Raw genomic sequence first — 21,016 nt, 5'->3', positions numbered from 1 at the left:
TTTTTAATTTTGTAAGTGTTCAAAAGGATTTTTATGACAATTCTAAGGTACCTTCCAGGGCTTATTTTTAAGAAATAAAAGATATAATGGTAGTATAAATATATTCTACCCAAACTTTCCCTCACATACTTTTTCCTAGTTTATTTTTTTTAAATCTTGGCAGGGCGTGGTGGCTCATGCCTGTAATTCCAGCACTTTGGGAGACTGAGGTGGGTGGATCACAAGTTCAGGGGTTCAATACCATCCTGGCCAAGATGGTGAAACCCCATCTCTACTAAAAACTATAAAAATCAGCCAGGCACAGTGGCAGGCGCCTGTAATCCCAGCTACTCGGGAGGCTGAGGTAGGAGAATCACTTGAACCTGGGTGGCAGAGGTTGCAGTAAGCCGAGATTGTGCCACTGCACTCCAACCTGGGCAACAGAGTGAGAATCTGTCTCAAAAAAAAAAAAAAAAAAAAAAAAAAAAATCTTTAAACATTTTCATTTCCAAATATTGCTGCTGTTTAGCCAGAGAAGAACTTATACAACTAGGTTTCAGTTGTCTGGTAAGTATCCAGAGATGCTTTTGTTAAATAAGTGACTAATTTCAGCACATAATCTATTTAGTCATTTCATTAAGGCAGCAGTCCCAACCTGATGCACATTGGACTCACCTACAGAACTTAAAAAATATCAGTGCCTAGGTTCCATCCTCAGAGATTCTGATTTAGTGGTCTAGAATAGAATTTGGGCCGCCTCCTCAGGTAATGATCATGAGGAGCCAGGGTTCACAACTGTAGTATTCAAATGAGAACTAGCTGGGTTTGGGGTTGGGTTGCACATAATTTAAACCATTTCCTTCTCTTCCCTATTTAAAGTGAAATGACCTAAGCAGATATTCAATTATATTTTATTATCTAATAAAGTGTAAGATTGTATCTAAAATATTTAATTCTGATTAGATACAGAAAATAAACTTTTGTAATCATTCAAATTGAATATGAAAAGCTACAATAACTGTATTGCAACTGTTCAGCCAATTGTACGATAACACTGGTGAATTTATAAGTAAATCTAATACTTGAAAATTTGGGTATACATAGAAAATAAATTTTAATACGTACAAAAAAAGAAAATGAGAACTAGCTGACTTTGGGGTTGGGTTGCACATGGTAAAAGGGAATGAACTTGAATCATTTCCTTCTCTTCCCTATTTAAAGTGAAACAACCTAAGAGAAGGGGAAAATCTAAGATAACTGAGAATCTGCAAAGGTTAGAAAATGAAGTAGCTTTTTTCTTTTTGTCATTGTAGACATGGAAGGTATTTAATGTAACTTTAAATGGTTCAGCAAAGGATGCGCTAATGGATGACAGCGATACTCCTACATGTAACCTGCAAATAGAACCACAAGATGGATGTCATCCTGGTGACAGCATGGAAGGGAGTGTGACATGCCTGCCTGCATCAGATGAAAATGAAAATCAGCTTGATGGGGATAGGCGTGAGCATCTGACCAGCAGTGACAGTGCAATGGGCAAACCCGAAGCGTCTGAGCAGGACAGTCTCAACAACAATGAAAGCTGTGCATTGAGCTGTGAGGTGGCTGCAGGTGAGGACTCGGAAAACACTCTTTGTGAGGGCTCCAGAGATGAACAGGCCTTCTTGGGAAAGGACAAAAAAATACCTGGAAAAAGAAGTGCAAGAAGCAAAAAAGGGGCTGCTAAGAAGATACCACCAGGTATATTTAAAATAGCATTTATCCTATTCTTTAATTAATTAAAAATAAACCTCCTTCCCATCCCATACTGTGTTTACTGTCCTACATCTTGCTGCTTTTCTTAATATATTCTGGTGCCAATTCCACAATGGCACAAGTAGATCCAACTGTGTGGTCTTCCATGCTTGTGATACGTCTCCACAGTGTTCCACTGTATGGGTGTAATGTAATTTATTTAATTACTTCCTTATGGCCCTTCCTACTCTTTTACTATCATAAACAGTGCTGAGGCCGGATACAGTAGCTCATGCCTGAAATACTCCACTTTGGGAGGCCGAGGCAGGTGGATCACCTGAGGTCAGGAGTTTAATACCAGCCTGGCCAACATGGTGAAACCCTGTCTCTAAAAATACAAAAAATTAGCTGGGTGCAGTGGCAGGTACCCTGGAGGCTGAGGCAGGAAAATCACTTGAACCTGGGAGGTGGAGGTTGTAGTAAGCTGAGATCATGTCATTGTACTCCAGCCTGTGCTACAGAGTGAGATTTTATCTCAAAAACAAAACAAAAAACAGTGCTGAAATTGACATCCTTTGTACATGTTTTCACATTAGGTACTTTAAATATATGCAGTCTCCTTCCATTATAAATTAGACCATTTTCTACCAATGACAAAAAGAAATAAAAATTTCCTTCTGTCATTCCTGTGGCTTTGATCTCTAACCTGTGAGTTTAGATGCTAGTATGACCTCTTTATAGACCTGTCTGTCTCATTCAGCAGGAAAATAAAATACATGAACATGTATTAATATACAATTTAATATGTAGTATTGAATAAGACATCTGGTTCTAATTATCTGTATCACTTTGGCGAAAAAGTAATTCAGAGTATTTCTCATTTGGTATGAAGTTTGGCAGTTAAAGTTTAGAGCTATGGAATTTTTGCCCTGAATCACAGGGCCCTCTTGGCAAGAGGCAGCCTCTGGTTATTTTTGATCAGAAACACGTGGGACTAGAAAGTTTTGGTGCCCTAGACGGGATTCCTTGGTGTAGTACAAGCCAACAGATTTTACATCAGACTCTAGTGAACTAAGTGGAATGTCTCTTCATCTTCTGTTCTCTTCCACTTCTTTGGTTAATTAGAAATATGCCTGTCTATACCTTTTTAATTTATATTTTTAAAATTTGAAGTAAAATATAAAACTCTTCAGTTTCTACAAATTAATCCTTATTTATTCAATAAGGTAATTTGAAAACTTTTTAATATAATTCATAATCTGGCTTTCTGGTCATAATTTGGCTTTTCATGTCCCTGTATCTTTCTTAGTAGACTTAAAATAATTTTTAACAAGTGATATTTAACAAGTATTTCTTAAAAGATCTAATAAGCAGAGGATATTTACAGTACTATGTATATATAAATCAATTTCTTTTATAACTGTCATTCAAGAGCAGATTCACCAGGCCTCTCAATCTGATTTTGTGATTTTATTTTCGAGACAGGATTTCGCTCTGTCACCCTGGCTGAAGTGCAGTGGTGTCACCATGGCTCACTGCAGCCTTGACCTCCCAGGCACAAGCGATTATCCCACCTCAGCCTCTGGAGTAGCTGGAACAACAGGCATGTGCCACCATGCCTGACTAATTTTTCTTTTCTTTTTCTTTTTGTAGATAAAGGATCTTGCACTGTTGCCCAGGCTTGAATTCCTGGCTTTAAGCAATCCTCCTGCCTAGGACTCCCAAAGTGTTGGGATTATAGGCGTCTTGTGATATCTTTAAGAACTGATACTTGGTTGCATATCTATGAGTCAGTCATAGATTCAAGATTGTGAGTCCTTTTACTCCTCCCTTCTGTGGCTTTATTCCACTTTCCTTAGGTGTGATTATATTATTGTCATTTTTATTATAGAGAGAGGATCATGCTACCTTGCCCAGGTTAGTCTCAAACCCTTGGGCCCAAGTGATCCTTTTATCTCAGCTTCTGGAGTACCTGGGACTACAGCTGCACGCCACTGGGCCCAGCTTATAATGAAAAGTTGTTTAATATTTGTAATACTGTGAGAAGTTATGTGTCGAATCACTATCCCCTAATGCATTTGAAACATATAATTTATAAAATCTAAGGACTATTTTTTTACAGCTTACTTTAAACATTATTTTCTATATCTTACATAAAGTGAGTTTAAGAGAGTGACAAAAGCCAGGCATGGTGGCTCACACCTGTAATCCCAGGACTTTGGGAGGCCAACATGGGTGGATCACTTGTACTCAGGAGTTTGTGACCAGCCTGGCCAACATGGTGAAGCCCTGTCTCTAAAAAAATACAAAAATCAGCTGGGCCTGGTGGCAGGTACCTGTAGTCCCAGCTACTTGGGAAGCTCAGAGAATGGCTTGGGCCTGGGAGGCGGAGGTTGCAGTGAGCCACGATCCTGCCACTGCACTCCAGTCTAGGTGATAGAGCCAGACCTTGTCTCAAAAAAAAAAAAAAACAAAGTAAGAAAACAGAATCAGGAGTTATAAAACCCAAGTTCAGATCTTACGAATCGAGGTCACTTGGTGAGACTGAAGCAGTCTCTACTTCATTGTTTTCATCTGTATATGATGATGTTCATCTGCATAAATTTATGAAATTCCTTTTTAAGCTGTGAGTTTCTTAGATTTCGTTAGTAGAGTTGGAATAAAATTTGGTGAGTCTCCTCTAGTGTATCTATAGAGTTTTTACATTTTAGGGATACGTTGTTGTTTGTCTTTTAAATTTTGATAAATTTAAAGAAAGGATATGCTTGAGTAAGCCAAGGAATTTTAAACTGAATAGGATTATTTTGGGTGTGGAAAGAATCCTTTCTAGATGTGGAAGGGACCTAGAATGTGAAGAAGCTTTAGTATTGCCTGGAAAGCGTCCCTCAGAATTGAGTTGCTGGGACCCCACCCTGAGAACTTGATCCTGCCTGTCCTCTCTCAGTACATAGCCAGTCACCAGGTCTAAGTGATTTTGTCTCCCTGTGATCTCTCTGGTCTCGTTCTCTCTGTCTTCACTGCCATAGTTCACCATCACCTTCAGTTGGAGCACTGCAGAAGCCCCTAAATATGTTTCTCATCTTGCTTCTATCCTCCATGTCAAAAGTAATGCAAAGAGTTTATGCATAGGAGTTTAGACAAGGATGTGTTTACTGTACTTTTTTCAGTTACATTCTCAGATCCTAAGTAAATGAAGTTTCAGATTTTTCAGACAAGTACTTTTCTAATAATTAAATAGCTTCTCAAATGTGAAATGACATATAAAACATGATATTCAGTTGTAAACTAGAAATGTGTTTTTTTTTACAGGTGTTATTGTAACACTTTTTTGAAAATGTAAAATGAAGTAAATTGGTTCACTCTTCCTTACCTAGTTTAATTTGTAGTAACTTTTCAATTACTACAGTCCAAAGGCTAGTACTGGAAAAAAGTGATAGAGCAGGAGGCTTGTCACTAATAGTCATGTCTCTCCTAATGGTCGTGTCATTAGGAGACTTGGCACTGTTTATGGGTTTGCTGGAGGCAGAATTTGTGTCAATGGCTTAAACCTTGAACTTAGCCCCAGGGGAGTTCAGTTGTCATTATATAATGAACTTTTTTTTTTTTTTTTTCATTAAGAGAATTTAATCCCCTTGATAGGGTTAACTAAGCAGGATTTCAAGCTGTGTTACATAGGGAGACCTCATCTCTACAAAAAGTAAAATAAATTAGCTGGGCATGGTGGCATGTACCTGTAGTCCCAGCTACTTGGGAGGCTGAGGTGGGAGGATCACTTGAGCCCAGGAGGTCACAGCTACAGTGAGCTGTGTGATCGCACTGTCGCACCCCAACCTGAGAGACTGAGATGCTGTCTCAAAAAAAAAAAAAAAAAGAAAAGAAAAAAAATTTTCACTGTATTTAAAATGGCAAAGCTTTAGGTAAATATTATCCTAAAAACTAATGGCCACTACTTATTTATTAATATTTTTCCCATTACTTCTACCTGGGGGGAAAAACAATGGAAATTAGCTAATGTGTTTTTTTAACAGCTTTATTAAGATGTAATCCATATACCTACAATTCACCTATTTAAATATACAATTCACTGATTTTCAGTACACTTATAGGGCTATGTAACCATCAATAGTCAATTTCAGTATGTTTTTTTCACCACACAAAGCGGCCCCTTACCTATTAGGACTCACTTCTTACTTCCACTTAGACATTCCAACCTGGGGCAACCATTAATCTACTTTCTTTTTCTTTTTTAACTGAGACGGGGTTTCTCCATGTTGGTCAGGCGGGTCTTGAATTCCTGACCTTAGGTGATCCGCCCACTTCGGCCTCCCAGAGTGCTAGGCCTCCCAGAGTGCTCGGATTACAGGCATGAGCCACCGTGCCCAGCTCTGCTTTCTTTTTCTATAGCTTTGTCTACTCTGAACATTTTGTATCAGTGGAATCATACAATGCATGGTGTTTGGCTTCTTTCATTTAACATGTTTTCGTGGTTGACCCATTTTGTAGCATAAATCAGTACTTTGTTCCTTTTTATGGTCTAATAATATTCTGTTGCATGGATATACCATATTTCATTTATACCTCAGTTGACGGATGTTGGGTTGTTTCCACTTTTTGGCTATTCTCCTATGGACACTGGTGTACAAGTTTTTGTAGAGACATATGTTTTCATTTCTCTTTGTCATATATTTCTAGGAGTAGAATTGCTGGATTATATGATAACTTTATGCCAAATGATTTTCCAAAGCAACTGTGTGATTATACAGTCCCACCAGCACTGTATGAGAGTTAGGGTTTCTCTGCATTTTCACCAACACTTGTTAATATCCGACTATTTGATTATCACCATGTAGTCTTAAAAAATTGTTTTGTAATTCATATACCATATAATTCACCTTTTTAAAGGTACAATTTAGTGGTTTTAGTATATTCACAAAGTTGTGCAGTCTAATTCCAGAATATTTTATCGTTCAGTAAGAAATGTTCCCATTAGCAGCCACTCCTCATTCTTCCCTTCCCAACTCCTGGCAACCATTGTCCCATAAATTTTATATATTTGTATGAGACAAGTTTAGATTAAGTGTTTTATGATTGCCATAACAACATTAGTTACTCAGTCCCAGTCACCATAGTATCTAAGCATTTGACAAAACAGTTCAGCAAGTGGCAGGAAGCCAGAAATAGGCAGCACATGGAAACTGAGAAAGGAAGGCCTTTCTAAATTGACTTGCCCCTCTTCAGTGTCCTTACTGGTTTCACTGGAGGCCTTTACAGTGTGGCCAACTGAAAGATGACAAGGAGGGCTAGAACCTTAGAAAGCCCGGAGTCTGGCTTGTGTAGTGAAATGAAGACTTTGCACTTGAATCTTGGTTATTTAAATCTTGGTTCTGCCTGTTCTTCCCTGTATGATCTTAGAAAAGGAACTCATTTCCCTGAACCTCTTTTCTCACCTGTAAGGAAAGCTGACCCTACATATCTTGCAGGGTTGTCTTGGAATGAGTGACTCTGTATGGAAAGCACTTTGTAAATTCCCAGCATAAAATAGGTTCTTCTAAATGGTAGTTGTTGTGTTTATGTGTGTCACAAGATGATTTTATTTATTTATTTGTTTGTTTGTTTGTTTGTTTGAGACAGGGTTTTGTTCTGTCACCTAGGCTGGAGTGCAGTGGCATGATCATGGCTCAGAAACAGCCTCAAATTTCCAGGCTCAGGTGATCCTTCCACCTCAGACTCCCAAGTAGCTGGGACTACAAGCGCATGCCACTACACTCAGCTAAATTTTCTTTTTTTTAAAGAGACGGGTTTTCACCATATTGCCGAGACTGGTCCTGAATTCCTATGCTCAAGCCATCCACCAGCTTTGGCCTCCTAAAGTACTAGCATTAGAGGCGTGAGCCACTGCACCAGGCCACATAAGATGATTTTTGAGTGGCATGACAGGGAGTAAAATTAAGACATTAATTTGGTTTGACTTTAAGTCCATTTTATCTCTTTTGTCAGTACTTTTTAAATTTCCTAGGAGCTTTTTAACACTCTCTCCTTTCAGGCTTACCTATCCCTGCCCCACTCCCCTAACATATATTCCTGAAAATGTATTTCCAGTTCCATACTGGTTTAATGTTGATACAACATGCTTTTGGGGATGTTAACTGATACGTAAAATAATAACTAGTAATGCCATAAAATATAATCCCCAAAGGCATTTTTGCATTTGTATGTATTGACTTCAACTATAGCAGAACATTGATAGCTGGCCTCTAAACTCAGCTGTATGGAGTGAGTTGTGTAATATCTGTACTGGCCATTGGTGAGATCACTGGGATTTGTGGGCACTATGGTGAACAGGAGTCTACATCAGGCCCTACCTAAGTGCATTCAAATTTTAAAGATGTAAATGCCTGGCTAAGCCCCTGTAAGAGGAATGATAGGGGGTGGGGTTGATGTTTTATGATTGCAACCCATCTGCTTACTAGGTAGAGAAATGGACAGTTTAACTCCCTTACAGACTACATACCACATTTTCAGAATTCGGAAGTCCTGGTTTACCTTATTTCTGCTCCGAGTAGCTGTTCCACCTCTTTTAAATTAACATTTCTTTGGACAATGACATGCAGAAACAGTAGCCTCTCATGTTACTCTTCCTTCATTAAGGGATTGATCAATGAAGGCAGGTCATATCTTTTCTGAAGGCCAGCTGGTAAGAATAGAATAAAGAGTTCCTGATTTATATAGAGTCAAATAATTTCACAATCAGAAGAGACTTCAAGGTCACTAAGCCAAAACTGTCTTGGGGAAAAAAATAGCCCTAATATTAAAAATGTATTAGTTTTCTTTTGCTACCAAAACAAGTTACCACAAATTTAGTGGCTTTAAACACACACAACACATATTCATTGTCTTACAGTTCTGTAGGTCAAGAATCTGATGTTGGGTGCAGTGGTTGACGCCTTTGGGAGGCATGAGGCAGGCGGATCAACTGAGGTCAGGAGTTCAAAATCAGCCTGGCCAACATGGTGAAACCCCATCTCTACTAATGATACAAAAAAATTAGCTGGGCATGATGGTGTACCCCTGTAATTCCAGCTATTCAGGAGGCTGGGGCACAAGAATCACTTGAACCCGGGAGACAGAGGTTGAGGTGAGCCGAGATCATGCCATTGCACTCCAGCCTGGGCAATACCACCAAAATTCCCCCAACAAAAGAAAGGAAGGAAGGAAGGAAGGTAGTGAGGTTCTTACTGGGCTAACATCAAGGTGTTAGCAGGGCTGTGTCCCTTTCTGGTTGCTACCTGGGAGAATTTGTTCCTTGCCTTTTCCAGATTTTAGAGGCTTTCCACATTCCCCAGCTTCTGTTACCCTTCCTCCATCTTCAGGGCCAGCAGTGGCTTTGAAGTGAGCCAAAGCCCTCACATTGCATCACTTTGACCAGCTGACGCTTCTGCCTCTCTCTTCCACGTTTAAATTCCCTTGTGATTATGCTGGGTCCACCTAGATATTGCAGGATAATCTCCCTTTTTTTTTTTTTTTTGAGACGGAGTTTCACTCTTGTTACCCAGGCTGGAGTGCAATGGCGCGATCTCGGCTCACCGCAACCTCCGCCTCCTGGGTTCAGGCAATTCTCCTGCCTCAGCCTCCTGAGTAGCTGGGATTACAGGCACGTACCACCATGCCCAGCTAATTTTTTGTATTTTTAGTAGAGACGGGGTTTCACCACGTTGACCAGGATGGTCTCGATCTCTTGACCTCGTGATCCACCCGCCTCGGCCTCCCAAAGTGCTGGGATTACAGGCTTGAGCCACCGCGCCCGGCCTAATCTCCCTTTTTAAAGATCAGTGGGGCCAGGAATGGTGGTTCACACCTGTAATCCCAGCACTTGGGGAGGCTGAGGCGGGAGGATCAGGAGGTCAAGAGATCAAGCCCATCCTGGCCAACATGGTGGTGAAACCCTGTCTCTACTAAAAATACAAAAATTAACTGGGCATGGTGGTGCGTGCCTGTAGTCCTAGCTACTCGGGAGGCTGAGGCAGGAGAATTGCTTCAACCTGGGAGGCAGAGGTTGCGGTGAGCTGAGATCATGCCACTGCACTCCAGCCTGGCAACAGAGTGAGACTGTCTCAAAAAAAAAAAAAAAAATCAACTGATTAGCAGCCTTTATTTCATCATCAGCCTTAATTCCACTTTGCAATGCAATATGATGTAACATTTTTCTAAGTTCTGGGTATGGAGACATGGACATCTTTGGGAGCTGTTACTCTGCCTACCACAAAAAGGGTATAATATAGACTAGATGATAACTTTACATAACAGAATAATTCTTCACTTTGTAAAAGTTTTTATGGTGTTATTTTGTAGACCCATATAGGATCACTTAGTCAATAAATATTGATTGAGCTCTGTATGCTGGTGCACCTGCCTTTCAGCTTTGTAGGCTCAAGTAAGGGAGCCAAGTAACTAACAAGTGCAGTCCAACAAGATTCGACTCATAAGTAAGCATGCAGTCTGAAAGTAACCTGTCCTAGGAGAGTTATAGAAGGTTGTCAGGAGGAGTTGAAATCTAAGCTGAGTTAGGACAAATAAGTGCTAGTCAAGTAAAAGCGATGGGAGCAAAGAGGAGAAGAAGGATAGTAGAGAGAGCAGATGTGCCGGGGACCAAAGCTCACAAGACAAGAAGAGAGCATCCTGTGTTTCAGCGCCTGTCAATATGCACTTTGGCTTGAGCAGAATAAAAGGAAAGACTTAATCAAGGGGAAATAGAAGAGACTAGACTAATAGAGAGATTGGGGCTTAGAAGATTAGCAAAGTCCGGATTATAAATTGTTTTTAACATTACCAATTTGGGCCTTAACAACAGGTTTGAATGAGGGAATGACATGATGTGAATTGCATTGTTTAAAAGATTCCTCAGTGTGGAGAATTGGTTGGAACAGTACAAGATTAGAAGCAGTACACAGTTAAGGGGCTTTTACAATAATCTCTGCAAGAGATGCTGGTGATCTGTAATAAGAGAACAGCTGTAGGGCTGGAGAGAAGTCATTGAATTCAGAGATTCTAAGGAGGTGGAATTAACAGGACTGGATTGTTAATTAGATATGGAAAAAAGAGTCTAGGATAATCTAATTCCCAGTTATCTGGTTTAAGCACCAGGATGCTTGATGATGCCATGTATTGTATGTAGTAATATAGGGAGAGAAAGAGCAAGTGTGGAGAGACAGTGTTGTGCTTTTGGGTCAGGTGTCTGGGGTCTTTTAGACATCTAAGTAGACATGTTAAACAGTGCTGGGATGACAGGTGTGAGCCACTGCACCCAGCCTTAGTTTTTACCCATGAGGAAATTAAAAGTTTAATTGAGCCGGTGTGGTGGCTCACGCCTGTGATTCCAGCGCTTTGGGAGGCTAAGGCAGGCAGATCACCTGAGGTCAGGAGTTGAGACCAGCCTGACCAACATGGAGAAACCTCATCTATACAAAAAAATACAAAAACTTAGCTAGTGCATGCCTAAAATCCCAGCTACTTGGGAGACTGAGGCAGGAGAATCACTTGAACACTGGAGGTGGAGGTTGCAGTTAGCTGAGATCGAGTCATTGCACTCCAGCCTGGGCAACGAGAGCAAACCTCTGTCTCAAAAAAAAAAAAGTTTGAAAGAATACATTATTTTTGCAGGAGAGAGGATAAAAATTAGGATGTGAATCTAGGGCTTCTAATGAGCTAGAATGTGTTTTCTATACATCAGAGTCCTACTTCTCCCGCTAAATAATGAGAGGCCAGGCATGGTGGCTCACACCTGTAATCCCAGCACTTTGGGAGGCTGAGGCAGGAGGACTGCTTGAGCCGAGGAGTTCAAGACCAGCCTGAGCAACACAGTGGGACCTTGTCTTTACAAAAAATTAAAAAATTAGCTGGTCACACACATCTGTAGTCCCAGCTACTCAGGAGACCGAGGCAGCAAGATCACTTGAGCATGGGAGGTCAAGGCTTTAGTGAGCAGTGATCATGCCACTGTACTCCAACCTGTGACAGAATGAGACTCTCAAAAAATTAAAAAACAAAGCAAAACATTGAGGTTCTGTTGGTAGGGTAAAAATTATTATAATGAGCCACCCACTGTTACTGATTTTTTTCTATTGTGGAAATATTTGCCAAGCATTGGGAATACAGTGAGGACAAAACAGATCTTGCGCTTACCCCCTAGATCACTGGTGGAGTCTAGTGGGAAGGCAGGTATTCCATAAAATTATTGCAACTGGGTGTGGTGGCTCATGCCTATAATCCCAGCACTTTGGGAGGCCGAGGTGGGTGGATCACGAGGTCGGGAGATCAAGACCATCCTGACCAACATGGTGAAACCCCATCTCTAGTAAAAATACAAAAATTAGCTGAGCGTGGTGGCACGCATCTGTAATCCCAGCTATTTGGGAAGCTGAGGCAAAGAATCACTCGAACCAGGGAGGCAGAGGTTGCAGTGAGCCAAGGTTGCGCCACTGCACTCTAGTCTGGGCAACAGAGTGAGACTCCATTTCAAAAAATAAATAAATAAGTAAAATTATTGCACTGTTGTATGGTCTGCTTGCTCACAGAACTGACACATGTGGCCGGGCATGGTGGCTCATGTCTGTAACCCCAGCACTTTGGGAGGCTGAGGTGGGCAGATCACAAGGTCAGGAGTCTGAGACCAGCCTGGCCAGTATGGTGAAACCCCATCTCTACTTAAAAAAAAAAAAAAAAATTAGCCGGGCATGGTGGTGGGTGCCCCTAATCCCATCTACTCAGGAGGCTGAGGCAGGAGAATTGCTTGAACCCAGGAAGCAGATGGTGCAGTGAGCCAAAAATCATGCCTCTGTACTCCAGCCTGGGTGACAGAGCAAGACTCTGACTCAAGAAAAAGCAAAAAAACCCTGACACACTGACTGTGTGTGGAATGGAATGGAGAGAGCAGTTTGGAAGACAGTAGGAGGTGAGTTTTGAAGTGTTACCTCTTGGGTAGTCTGATTGCTAATGGGAATTTCCTTTAGTGGAAAGCTTAGTTATCAAGAGGACCCTAAACTCATGGTTAGAATGATAAAATTGCATTCCCTGCCATTTTCTAGCTCTTTCCAACAGACTGCACCATTTCCAGGAGTGTTGGGAAAGATGTTTGTTACAATGGCAGAGAAGGGAACAACAGAATATAATATAAAAGCAGAATATCGAAGAGTTTTTCATGGTCTGTGTATTAGCTATCTCTTGCAGCGTAACTTGGCATCTGAAAACAGCAAACATGTATCATCTCGTGGTTTTTGTAGGTCAGAATCTGTGTGTGGCTTAGCTTGGCGCTTCTGATTTAAGTCTCTTATGAGGTTGCAGTCAAGAGTTGGCCAGGGCTACAGTCATCTCAAGGTTTGATAGAGGTTGGATAATCTGCTTCCAGAGTCACATGGTTCTTGGCAGGCCTCAGACCCTTGCCATGTGGCTTATTTCACAGGGCTGCCTTACGCCGTGACAGCTGGCTTCCTCCAGGGCTAGCAGTCAAAGACAGAGAGCACTCAACCTGGGAGCCATACTTTTTTAATGACCTAATTTTGGAAGTGATATTCCATCATTTCTGCATATTCCTTTCAGTAGAAGCAGTTTACTGGGTCCACTTGTACTTACTGGGAGGGGATTGTACAAGGGCATGAATACTAAGAGGCTGGCATCACAGGGGCTCATCTTAAAGGATGTCTACTACAGTGTGCCAGGAGAAAGTCGGTGTCTCAGATTGCGCCAAGGGTACCGTGAGAATGTAATGGCAGTTCTATTCACGGTTCTTTTTTTTTTTTTTTAAAACTCTGAACAGCTTTCCTGAGATTGCTACTGGAACCCAGGATATATCCTGGTACAAACAGGCCAGTTAGGTAGTTTTCTTTTTGTCTTTTTTTTTTTTTTTTTTTTTTTTTTTTTTTTTTTTTAATGATTTCAGTCATGCTGTTAAAATACAATATCTATGTAGAGAGAAAATGGAAAAGAAGAGAATTACAATCAATCAATCAAGCCTTTCAAATTCTATCCAAAAAACAGCATTCTCAAAGTCTCAGTAATGAGATAGGTATTTTTTAAGTAATGTGATATTTTATGTGAAGAAAAATTAAGAAATTTACACCTCCTGATGCATGCATTTATGCAGTTACATACATAGTAACCTAGGTGAATGAAAACTTTAAAAAAAATTTTAGATATAAGAATATTTTATAGGCTGTATTTAAGAATATGGTATTGTATTATTGATTTTATCGGACTCAGGTTAGTGGACGCTGAATGGAAACATACGCTTAGGTGGGGGTTAGGGACTTCGGCTTCTCAGTGCTTTACTAGGAAAGTCAAACTTTCCAATATTTAATAGTTTTTCTAAATAGTCTCCTTCTGTTTTTCTGTGGATCATGATCCCTACAAAGAGTGAATGACTTATCTTCATTTGTTTAAAATAATGGTTTCTAAGCATCGCTGATAGGGTCAGAACTACTGTTGATTTTTTTTGTTGTCTCGTTTTTTAAACAAAGCTGTATATGCCTGCCTCTGTAATTTGTAAAAGGCAGACAAGTGAATATTTGAAAATGTAGTCACACAAATCAAAAGCAGGCAGAGGGTATTTGCATGCAATAAAGCATTGTTTGGCAATGAAAATACATGAAATCCTAATAAATGCCACAGCATGGATGAATCTTGAAAAGGCGCTAAGTGAAAGAAGCCATATGTATGAAATGTCCAGAATGGGCAAATCTATACAGATAAAAAGTGGATTAGCCCCCGGCGGCCTCCGAGTGCGCGTGGGGCGTGAGTTGGGCAGGCAGATGGCGGACGCCCGTGGGCCCACCAACTCGGAGCAGGACTTCTTGGCCCCGCCAGCCGTTATGGTCAGGGGAGGCGTTGGGGCGCGCGGAGTCTCCACCCTCCGCCGACCTCGCGTTGGGCGTTGCAGTCTCCGAGGCAGCGGGGAGTCCCCTGGGATCAGGGCTTCACCTCTTAGGGGCGGGGGCGGCGGCGGCGGGGCAAGGGTTCTGAGCGAATCAATGCGCTGCTGTTGGGCAGGATCCTGGATGCCCGTGGGCTGCTGTCCTGGGCCTGGGGGTTGGGGGATTCCCGCGGAGTATTCCCACTTTAATGGCGTCAGGGGCCCGAGGGAGGAGGGGAAGCGGCTTTTCCCTCAGTGCCAACGAACCCCCAATCGGCGAAGACCATGTGGTTTCATGAAGTTAGAGGCACAGGAAGGAGTCAAGACTGAGAACAACGATCACATTAATTTGAAAGTGGCGGGGCAGGATGCTTCTGTGGTTCAGTTTAAGATGGCATACACCACTTAGTAAACTAATGAAAGCCTGGTGGACGACAGGGATTGTCAGTGAGGCAGATTAGATTATGGTTTGACAGGACACACCTGCACAGTTGGAAATGGAGGATGAAGATGCAATTGATGTGTTCCAACAGCGCACGGGAGGTGTCTACTGAAAAGGGAACCCGTTCTTTACTTCAGAGCTCTGTTCTTTAAAGACCAAAATTACATTCTTAATTAGAAAACTGCAATTTGGTTCCACCACATCCTGACTACTACAGTACAGTTTTCTCTAATTTTTCGTTTCCCTCTTTCCCATTTCTTTATTATAAAGTAACTTGTATATGTGCACAAGCAGAAAAAAAAAAAAAAAAAAAAAAAAAAAAAAAAAAAAAAAAAAAAAAAAAAAAAAAAAAAAAAAAAAGTAGGTTAGTGGCTGCACAGTAGGGGGATGGGGTGACAGCTAAGGAATACAGGATTTCTTTTTGGAGTAATAAAACATTCCAAAATGTAATATGATTATACAACACAATATACTAAAGCCATTGAGTTTTATTTTATGAGAATTATATCTCAGTAAAGCCATTAAAAAAAGGCTGGGCACGGTGGCCTATAATCCCAACACTGGGAGGCTGAAGTGGGTGGATCACTTAAGGACCCAGCACTGTGGGAGGCTGAGGTGAGCAGATCACTTGAGGCCTGTTCAAGACCAGCCTGGCCAACATGGTGAAACCCCATCTCTACTAAAAATATAAAAATTAGCCCAGCATGGTGGCATGTGCCTGTAATCCCAGCTACTGGAGAGGCTGAGGCAGGAGAATTGCTTGAACCCAGGAGGCAGAGGTTGCAGTGAGCCAAGATAGCGCCATTGCACTCCAGCCTCCTGGGAGAAGAAATGAGACTCTGTCTTGAAAAACAAAAAAAAAGCTGGGTTTGGTGGTAGTTGGTTTGGTGATAGGAAGAAACGATATAGTTATTCGTCTCTGCAAAATTTAAACATTGCTGGTGTAATAGAAATTGATGTAACAATTTTCTGTAAACTATAATAAAATGCCGTTAAATGTGTTTCTCTGTGCCTTTCTTTTAACCTATTGAAAGTTCAGAGTTAACCCCTGGGCTTCTAATGCTTCCATTCTTACATGATTTCATGAATTGCAAAGAGAATCTCTTATGTCAGTAGTTTTTGGAGAGTTACAGAATATTAAGGGAGGCTTTCAAGGAAAAGTTCATGGTTTGCTTTGGCAGTTGGGCTCTCCCCCTTCTCCCACAAATAGTTACTATTTTTGTTTTGAATTTAAATACATGCCTTTATATTTGTTAGAGAAACAAAATATGTTTATTTTCAGACATTAAGAAAATCATATACTTATGAGGTCATATAAATTTTGAGAGTTTTTTTATTATAGAGAACCAAGGAATATTTTATATTTGATAGTTTGTAAATTCATTGTGCTTGAAATGAATGGGGAAACAGAGACCCTGTCTTAAATTTAATTTTAAAAAAGGTTTAAGAATTAGCATGACAAATTGCCTGCTTGGGCAAATCTGTTACATATTTTTAGTTTTTAATAAAATGCATTGAAATGTGGAATGTCTAATCAAACTTCTGAAAGGAAAAATAGAGAATCCAAACATTGTTGGTAATTGACATGCATAATTTAGATTCTAAATCCTGGAAATATTTATGTGTACTAATTGTGCCTTGAATATGAATTGAAAGCCTAGAGCAAGCTCTAGAAAATGGTGAAACTTGGCCAGGCGAGGTGGCTCATGCCTGTAATCCCAGCACTTTGGGAGGCCAAGGCAGGTGGATCATGAGGTCAGGAGTTCAAGACCAGTCTTATTAACATGGCGAAAACCCATCTCTACTAAAAATACAGAAAAGGCTGGGCACGGTGGCTCACGCCTGTAATCCCAGCACTTTGGGAGGCCTAGGTGGGCAGATCAAAAGATCAGGAGTTCAAGACTAGCCTGGCCAACATGGTGAAACCCCGTCTCTACTAAAAATACAACAATTAGCCAGGCAAGGTGGCAAGCACCTATAATCCCAGCCACTCAGGAGGCTGAGGCAGGAGAATCGCTGGAACCTGGGAGACAGAGGTTGCAGTGATCTGAGACTGTGCCATTGCACTCCAGCCTGGGTGACAGAGCAAGACTCTGTCTCAAAAAAACAAACACACAAACAAAAAAACAATAAAGTTAGCCAGGCAGGTGGCGGGCCCCTGTGGTTCCAGCTACTTGGGAGGCTGAGGCAGGAGAATTGATTGAACCCAGGAGGCGGAGGTTGTAGTTAGCTGAGATTGCACGGCTACATTCCAGCCTGGGTGAGAGGGAGACTCTGTCTCAAAAAAAAAAAAAAAAATGAAGAAAGAAAATGGTGAAACTTGAGGGAGTAACTGTAAATATTGTGATAAACGGTATAAGCCCATGGATTACCTGCTTTTACAACCTAAGCATCAAAGGAGAGGGAGACATGGGCCTGAAACAGCCTAAGGGAGCTCTCATTGGCAGGCATTTGTAAAATTCCACATGGAGTTTCATGGAGTTCATTTTAAGACTGCCACTTAAAGTCCAGTGGCTGTTCTTGTCTTCCCATCCCTGTATTGACATTAAAACCACTTACCCAACACTCAAGTTCGAGCGTAGTGCTGCCACTTTGTGTGCCTAGTAAATTCTGGCTGTACTTTGTATGTTACCTTATTTAATCCTTTGCCATTGGTTTATGAGAAGTTTATGAGAAGATGGGTTGAGAGAGTCAGGTCACTTAACTTAGGTTAACAGGGTGGCAGGACTCCACCCTAAGTTCTTAACCACAGCCCTACATCACTCCCGCTGAAGTCAGAGGAGGCAGCCAGAGGGTATGGGAGGGGAATGGAGCAAATGGTAATTATGTCATAATTACATAATACATCCTTTTGGCCTGAGGTCAGTTCAGAAGAAAGTTGATTAATTTTCAGATTTACTTCGTGTTGAGGAAAAGGAAGGGATGTTTCCCTTTTGCTACTTCAATATGGTTAGCCAATGACTGAAGATATTTAAAAGTTGACCACTGCTGGGGTGCGGTGCCTCACGCCTGTAATCCCAGCACTTTGGGAGGCCGAGGCTGGCGGATCACCTGAGGCCAGGAGTTTGAGACTAGCCTGGCCAACATGGTGAAACCTGTCTCTACTAAAAATACAAAAAAATTATCTGGGCATGGTGGCAGGCACATGTAATCCCAGCTACTTGGGAGACTGAATCAGGAGAACCGCTGAACGCTGGGGGGAGTAAGCTGTAGTGAGCCGATAGCACACCATTGCACTCCAGCCAGGGCAACAAGAGCAAAACTCCATCTCAAAAAAGAAAAAATGGTGAGCACTCTTTTTTTTCCATTTTCATGGCATTGATCAGAAACTTACAGGATGAAATGTGTCAGAAAAATGGAGCAGGGCACAGAGATTCTCTTATAGGAACTATGTAAACCATGTATTAATTTCTGATCTGCCTTCCAAAATTATAGCCAAGATATGTATCAGCATTAATGGGTAAGGCGGTTTGAGGAATTTGGTTATGCAGTGACTCAAAGACTCATAAAATCACAGAACCGAAGGCATTTTTTTCTATACATACATTTGCCATTTTAACTTTCACTGTACAGTTGAGTGGCATCAATTACATTCATAATGTTGCACAACCATCACTCATATCTATTTCTAATTGTCTCCCCAAACAGAATCTCTGTGCCCATTAAACACTCTTTTTTTATAATTTCTTTCTCTTTATTGATATTGTCATTTTTTTCCTACATTGCCTTCCTGATTTCCTTTAGTTCTTCATCTCTGGTTTCTTTTAAGACAGTTGATTTAAATTCTTTGCCCAGGAAATTCAACATCTGGGCTTCTTCCGGGATGTTTTCTGTCCATTTACTACGTTCCTCTGAATGGGCCACATTACTGCTTTTTTGGTATGCTTGGTGATTTGTTGGTGTTGAAAACCAGACATTTATGTGTTATAATGCGATAACTCTGGAAGTCGGGGTTTCGCCTTTGCTCAGGGTTGGCTGTTCTTGATTGCTGAAACCTTAGCCTGTGTTTCTTTTCCAGTCTTTCAGATTGGCTCTGTATTCAGGCACTCCTTTAACACTTAGGTGGGTCATGTATAATTCTGCCCCAGCCTTTACTTCCGCTTGCGCTGAGTTTATAGATCGTCCAATGGTGAAAGCTCAGTGTCTTCTCAGGCCTTTTCTGAGCATGTGTCATGTCCTGAGCTGTCGTGTGTAGCTTTCTGAATTCTAGAGTACACACAAACATTTTTGAATGCCCTGATTTCCCAAGGAAGCAATCTTCCTGGCTTTTTCCCTCTGGCTTTAGACTGTCCAGTTTATGTCTCAACCGTAATTTTTTTGCCCCAGTTGGCTGTGGGGTTTTGATCACCTGACAGTATCTTCCAGCAACACCTGCTGCTTTTCTGCTCTGAACGTGTTCTGAGTTTTGCAACAGAGAGGCAAGTGCCTTGTTTCAGTCTTTTAGCTCCAGACAGATTAGAAGAAACACAGTGATTTTCAAGTAAGATCTGCTCTGCTCCCTTCAAAAGCAACTACTGGGGTTCCACTCTGGGAACCCGGGCTGCTGTCTTCAAGGATGCTGTCGAGCTGAGGAAAGGGGTGAGGCAAGGGCAAGTAAAAACACCCCAAAGCTTTGCTGCTCTTTTGACATCGCCTTTCTCTTGATTCAGCGGTCACTTTCTTGTTCAGGTGTACCTTTGTTTTCCAGAGTTCCAAGAATGTTACTTCTTACAGTTCTAGGTGATGTTGTTGTTGTTTTTAATATTTCTGTGAAGGCCTCAGAGTTTGAAACTGTCTGTTCTGCCATTTTGCTTATGACACTCAAGGCCCTTTCCATTTTAGGGTTTCCAGTAGCAATAACTATACCCAGAGGGATGGAATTAGATCACACTGCTCTGAAAGAATACTGCTAGTTCATATTTTTATACAAAAGCCTATTTTAGATAAGGATGTCATTGATTTACAAACTCAAACCAATTAGTCTTTGGGAAGTAATATTATCTCTGTTTTAGAGACAGAAAAAAAACAGCACAGATATTGAAGTCTCAAGACAGTGGTTGAGATAGAGTTAAAATAATAGAGCTCTAGGAAAACAGTTCAACATAGAATTACCATTTAATCTAGCCATTAACTTCTAGGTACATACCAAAAGAATAGAGAACAAGAACCCAAGCAGACACTTGTACACTAAGGTTCACAGCTTATTCACAATAGCAAAAAGTAGAAACAATCCAAATGTCCATCAACTGATGAATGGTAAGATGTAGTATATACATCTAATGAGATGTTCAGATTCAAAAAGGAATGATGATCTGGTAAATGCTGCAGGTGGATGGATGGATGCCACAGCATAGATGAACCTTGAAGACACTATGCTAAGTGATGAAACCAGACACAAAAGCACAAATATTGTATGATTCCACCTATGTAAGGTACATAGAATAGGCAAATTCATAGAGACAGAAAGTAGAATAGAGGTTTCTAGAGCTGGAGCGAAGGGGAATGAAGAATTAGTGTTTTATGGGCACTGAGTTTCTGTTTGGGATGTTGAAAAGTTTTGGAAATGGATAGTGGTGATGATTGAACAACATTGTGAATGTTCTTAATGCCACTGATCACATACCTTAAAATGCTTAAAATGTTAAATTTTGTGTTATATTTTTAAAAATAGCCCCCCAAATCATAACAGGTCAGACACAGTGGTTTGAGCCAATAATCCTAGCACTTTGGGAGGCCAAGGCGGGCAGATTGCTTAAGCCCAGGAATTTGAGAGCAGCGTGGGTAACATGGTAAAACCCCATGTATACAAAAAGTGCATGCAAAAATACAAAAATTAGGCAGGTGGTGTGCCCTTTTTCTCCCAGCTACTTCTGAGGCTGAGGTCGGAGGATCACTTGAGCTGGGGAGGTCGAGGCTGTAGTAAGCCATGAGTGCACCACCGCACTCTAGCCTGGGTGACAGAGCGAGACCCTGTCTCAAAA

General features: G+C 41.1%; 1 protein-coding gene across 4 annotated transcripts in view; it reads left to right on the top strand.

Annotated features, from left to right (window-relative positions):
- CNST (consortin, connexin sorting protein) overlaps window positions 1-21,016 on the top strand; it is a 92,795-nt gene that overhangs the window by 26,619 nt on the left and 45,160 nt on the right. For 2 of the 4 annotated variants that reach the window (XM_017532082.2, XM_017532081.2), the window contains one exon: window positions 1,293-1,719. The exons of 1 other annotated variant lie outside the window; for it this stretch is intronic. In XM_017532082.2, coding sequence (XP_017387571.1) covers window positions 1,344-1,719 — 376 coding nt within the window. In that variant the 5' untranslated portion in view covers window positions 1,293-1,343. Of the gene's footprint in view, window positions 1-1,292; window positions 1,720-3,432; window positions 3,524-21,016 lie in introns of those variants that run through there. One more of the 4 variants, XM_037739813.1, reaches the window with a different exon arrangement.

Source organism: Cebus imitator, unplaced genomic scaffold, assembly GCF_001604975.1.
Source record: "Cebus imitator isolate Cc_AM_T3 unplaced genomic scaffold, Cebus_imitator-1.0 Scaffold75, whole genome shotgun sequence".
Lineage (NCBI taxonomy): Eukaryota > Metazoa > Chordata > Mammalia > Primates > Cebidae > Cebus > Cebus imitator.
This window is presented reverse-complemented; position numbering and strand designations above follow the sequence as displayed.